The 5767-nt window shown below is 32.0% G+C and overlaps 1 protein-coding gene across 1 annotated transcript; it reads right to left on the bottom strand.

The window, feature by feature from the left end:
- Window positions 1-1365: 1365 nt before the first annotated feature.
- On the bottom strand, window positions 1366-3139 carry LOC107922548 (chlorophyll a-b binding protein 7, chloroplastic). The gene is made up of 5 exons (XM_041087332.1): window positions 2737-3139; window positions 2398-2583; window positions 2273-2310; window positions 1675-2189; window positions 1366-1590 (listed from the first exon to the last, which is right to left on the bottom strand). The coding sequence occupies exons 1-5, from the start codon at window positions 2790-2792 to the stop codon at window positions 1573-1575; spliced, it is 813 nt and encodes a 270-aa protein (XP_040943266.1). The 5' UTR covers window positions 2793-3139; the 3' UTR covers window positions 1366-1572.
- Window positions 3140-5767: the final 2628 nt, after the last annotated feature.

Genomic DNA, 5767 nt, shown 5'->3' on the forward strand with positions numbered 1-5767 from the left:
ACCAGCTGTGAAAGTTTGGGTTCACCGACCATTGGAGATGGCGACTGGCATGGCGACCAACACGACGATTTTCAGATTTTCACTATTTTCTATTATTATTTTAGAGAGAAGTTAGAAAGAGAAAATAATAGGTATTCATTTATTTATAATATTTATTTATAATTTTATTTTTATTTTTTATTTTTAAATATTTTATTTTAAATTTTAGATTTTTAAGAATCAAGACTAAATTGACAGAATAGGTAAAATTGAGGGCAAATTATTATTATTATTTAATTAAGACCAAATTGATAGAATTTGTAAACATTAGAGCACTTCATTTGTTATTCTGTCAATAAATAAGGTTTCTTCAATCTGTTAATGAATTAATATAATAGTGACTAAAATATTAAATGTCAATAATATTAGTGATTAAAATAGAATTTTTTAAACCTAAGTGATCAAAATAGAAATACACTAATAATTGTGTGGCTACTTGTAGAATTTATCCCATTTAAAATTTTCATTTTTAACTTTACAAGTAGAGTTTTTTATCTCTACAAGCCACATTAAAGAACATGATTAATATTTAGTACTCTAAAAAGTTTAAAATTATTTATTTATCTTATTTTTATTTTTAAAATATATATTTAAGACTTAATAACCTCGCTTTTTAAATTAAAAAGGTTTACTTTTGTATGTATAAGGTTATATCTATTTTATTACTTAAATAATTAATTGAGTTATTGTCACTCGTTAATCCGATTTTAATTCAATTTTAAAATTATCAAAAACTCATCTTTTTTATAAAGTAATATACATTACTATGAGAATAATTTTATCTTTTTATATTTTATGTAAAATAAAAAATAGACATAATGAGAATAATTAATATCTTAAGTTTTTTTACATTATTATTTATAAGTATTTTGTTACATAAAATATTTTCACCATAATTTAGTTTATATTTACGTTATTAATAGAAAACACGAAATAAATGCACTGAAATTAATAAATCTAAAAATATTAGAACTTTTCAAACCACGTATATGGTTTTACTTGGAAATTGTTCAACAGTCGATGAATTATAAAATACATAGAAGAACCGAAGTAACTGAGATTTCAAGCAGTTAAATCGAGTAGGTGGCTTCACTAAGATTATTTCAAGAGCAAAACATTGATAATTGCAAATAAGCTAGTTTCATCTTTTTCTTTGGGCACTTAGCCTGATCTATATATGCATTTTGCAACAATTTTGGGGCTTCTACAGATTTCATTTCTACTTTACAAAACCTTTTTTCATAATATATAAAATTTGGCATGTTTGTATATTCATGTCGAGTTCATTTTTATATCATATTCGGACTAAAAGCTAATAAATGTTGGTTAACCTTAATAAATATTCATTGCTTCTAATTTCATAAAGGTATTTGTACAACACTCAACAGAGGCATTACAATGATCTACTGATACAAGCATCCCCAAACACATCTTTCCATCTCCTTGCTGATTAGGTAAAAAGGTGTACGTATGACGACCATCGATTTTTCTCCAACATTTTCATGGCTGTTAGGGTTCCCCCCTCCTAGTGTTTCACTTGGGGGTGAAAGCCTAAAATGGAGAATAACAAACAACAGTTAGTATAAACTCTACAAAACAAGCAAATATATTATCAAAACCAGGAGTTGAACTTACAGCAAAAATGGTGGCATGACCAGGATCGGCAAGGTGGGCAAAGAGGTTGTCAATGGGCCCAGTGCCGGTGTAGATATGTTGGAACCATGCACCCATCACTGCCAACATAGCCAATCGGCCATTCTTGATCTCTTTCGTCCTCAGCTCCTTGATCTTCTCAGGCGAACCACTTCCCCAGCCAAGAGGGTCAAACCACAGGCCACCTGGGTATCCAACATCAGTCCCGGTGAGCTTGTTGTTAGGGAAGATGGGGTCTGTGTTTACACACCCTGGCTTGAGAATGTCAGCCCATCTTCTCCCTTCAGCCCAGCCGATAAAAATAAGCTCAACGATGAAGAGAGTTGTGGTGTCAGTGAAGTATTCCTCTGTTCCAGCTGAGTACCACGATGGAGTGTTTAAAATCCCAATCTTGGTTAAGAACTCTGGGATGAAAATACCAGCAGCTCCCAACATTGCCCATCTGCAGTGAACCAGCTCTGCTTGTACGTTCCATCTCAATGTCTCAGGGTCAGACCCTGTTACAACACCCCCATTATAGATACTTATATTTGCCTTTGGTTCAAATGACTGTTGAGGTACTGATAGGGATTAAACTTACCAAGACCGAGAGGATCGAAACCAAAGTCACCAGGGAGACTGCACCAAAAGGGTTTCAATAAAATGTTAGAATAAGGTTAGAGTAGAAAAGAAGAGGCCAAAAACTGGTGGTTTAAGTGACTGAACCTGCCATCCAGCCATGGAGGAGGAGTGCTGCCTGGGAACCAAAGGGGTCTGTCGGGGTCGGCGGCGGCGCACACTGGAAATGTTGGTCCGGCAGCTGGTTTTGTGTACTTTCTCACAGATCTAAGTTTCTTCCCTGTAAGGAAAGAAGCCTTTGTTGTCCCCACTACTGATCCAGTCTTCTGGGAACTGTAACAGGTTTACAACATTAATCCAAATATAAAAATTTCACAACAAATAACATGGAAAAAATCGATGGAATCCTAAACTATGGTCATTAATTTATAATGGTTAACTATAAATTCATCATTTCTAGTACATTTGAAGCAGAAAAGAACTTGCCTGGGGGATGAGATGGCAACAGCTGCAATAGCCGAAGAAGCACAAACAGAGGCCATTTTGGGTCAAATTTTGTGCCTTGAATGAGATTGGGGTTGATCAGTTAATGTATTAAGGGGCTTATCTTTAAAGATAGGAAAATAGATATGGAATCGGCTAATGAGTTGCCATGTGTCAAGCAGAATCTGATATGAAGCCCATTCGTATCCACTTCTTCTGCTTATTCGGATTAAATTCTCAAGTTGGTGGTTCACCTTACATGTGTTGTGTGGCTCACATATCCAGAACCAAAAATATCAATGCATCGCCTGGCAGCAGGTCAAAGGGCCCTGTACACTCTGTCTAATCTTTGTTTATATTTTTAATATCGAATTTGTAAAGCATTCTTAAATTTTGCTATGGATATATTCTAAAATTTTGATTTGACATAAATGTATATATAATTTTTCATTCAATCATATGTATTTAAAATTGTTTTTATATCTATTAAATTTAATGATTTTTATATGTAATAAATGTAAAATGATGATCCTAATCGGGAATAAGGATATTTTAAATGAAATCTCTCATTATTCTACATCGCTAAGAAAATAAGGTATAAGAGGGGGTTTTCTTATTTTTGGGTGTGACAAGGCATAAGAGGTTTTTAAGTCTATATACGAAGATGAAGTCCTTGGCTAAGAGATTTCGCGAGTGTTGTTAAAAAAAAAATTTGCTGAGTTTTTTTTTTTGGGTGGCGTTGTTCTTCTTTTTGTACTTATAATATAAGTGTTGTTGAATTTTAGAGATACATTGTGAAACAAAGTTCCCTTAGAATAAGTGCATATTTAGGAAAGGTTCCATCTAGGAAAAACTTGGTACTTAAAAGTTGTACGCAATTGATTTTGTCTAGGAAAGACATGGTGCACAAGTTTTTTTTCTACAATCTTAAGGATATTTTGGATACTATTCATATTGTTTTTGTCACTAATAACAATATACCCACGACTGCATTTGGTGCTTCACATGCTACCAAAGTTGCTACAATACCAAAATTTTTTAATGTTTCATATATCAACTTGGTGGAAAACACCACAAAAACAAGTATGAAAAAACATGATTACATGCCCAAATTAATAATCTTAACTTTGAGAATAAAGAAAATTGTTTTGTCTATGTCGAACTAGGCCATCATGGACATCAGTGCAAAACCCGAAAGGGAGAATCAAACTACCATACTCATTAATGTAGAAACCAAAAGGGGAGAAATGACAATCCTACCAAATCAAATGTCAATTTGGTTAAAGCAAATGATGTCACACCCCAAGTTTTTGGTACAATAAGCGATATTGTTCTAGGACTCGAAACATTGGAATTATGAGGAAATTCGAAAACAAGTTTAATAAATGAAGCCATAAGAAATTTATTTGATTTTTAGAAATGGAAATCACGAGAATGATTATGAATATGAGATGATGGTACAAAAAGGCCAAATCATAAATTTTGAAAAGGTAGAGGTTAGAAATGTAAATTAACTAAACTGAGGAAATAGGATTTAATAATGATTTTTGGACATGAGGATGATTTAGGATATGTATTAATCTAATAGAAGTCACTTTAGGGGAATTGAATGAAAACAAAAGTTTAGGGACTAACTTGTAAAATTTTCATTTTCATCGAGATAGGTTCTAAATGCAAATTTATGCAAAAATTATAAATGATTATGGATGATAAGCATAAATTAAGAGAATTTGGAGGTATTAAGTGTCTTGAATGAAATAAAGAAAGGTAATGAGACAAAAAGGGATTGAAGTGTAATTTTACTACATAAGGGGCATTTTAGTCATTTTACATGAAATCTATATTAGAAATATTTTATTTTGAAATATTAAATCATTGGGAATAATTTGGATCCATTGGATTGGATTTTTAACATGGGTGAAATCATTGGGAGTAATTTTTACTAGTTGACTTCGAACAACTTTATGTGGCTATTAAAAAGAGAGAAAATGAGACTTCGTTTTTCTCATCTTCTTCTCTCCATTTTACAAGAGAAGGGAGGAGAAGCTCTCCTTGCATGGCTTTTTTCTCCTTTTCTCTTCTAAAAAACATCCACCTAAAAACCCAAGTTTTCATCCATTAAATCTTGCTACAAAACAACCTTTTGGTTGATTTCCTCCATAATCTTCTTCATTTAAGTCTAGGGTTTCAAGTGGGTTAGTGAGAGAAAGCTATGAATAGAGAGAGAAAGCTCCAATCAAGGTAAGAAACTGTGCCTTCTTCATTTCCACCTTAATTAATTAAAGTAATTTGCATGGGAAGGTTGTTGTAGCATGTATACTAATATTGTTTTCCATGTTCTTGTAATGAGACATGTTGGGTGGGTGGATATAATGAATTCGGGTGAATGATTAAGTAGATTCAAGTGTTGAGAATGTATGAGAAAGCTTTCTTTGGAACTTTTTCTATTAATAAAGTTAACTACCATGAATTCTTTTACTTTTCCTTAAAAAATTTCTCAAATTTCTACTGTCGACCATTGTTGAGCTTAATAGAAAAGCTTTGAAAACCCTCATTCAATCGACCATCATTTACATGTAAGCCCCTATCCATTTTTCTTTGATTTTTATTATTATTTTTATCATGAGAGCTTGATTAAGCTAATCCGTGTATCAATTTGTTCAATTGGTGAGATTTTCATAAGTTTTCATTATTGAGAATTGGATGAATTAGGTGTAAAATTGATAGAAATTAAGCATAGATTATGAAAATAACTAAATTGTAAAGCTTAACAAGCTTGATTGTTAGCTTTGTTATATTAGGGACCAAATTGAATAAAAAGCAAACTTATTATGAAATTTTGGTAGGAATAGAAAGTATACGGTCCCTAGTGAAAAAATTTGAAATCGAATTTTAATCTAAAACTTTATACCAAAAGTTATGCTTGTCTCGAGTTTAGGGACTAAATTGAATAAATTGAAAAATATGATTGATATTGTATTTGATTGTGAATTGAATGGAATTTGATATTGTTATGTGTTTTGTGACTACACGT

Source organism: Gossypium hirsutum, chromosome D01 (genome assembly GCF_007990345.1).
Source record: "Gossypium hirsutum isolate 1008001.06 chromosome D01, Gossypium_hirsutum_v2.1, whole genome shotgun sequence".
NCBI classification, from domain to species: Eukaryota; Viridiplantae; Streptophyta; class Magnoliopsida; order Malvales; family Malvaceae; genus Gossypium; species Gossypium hirsutum.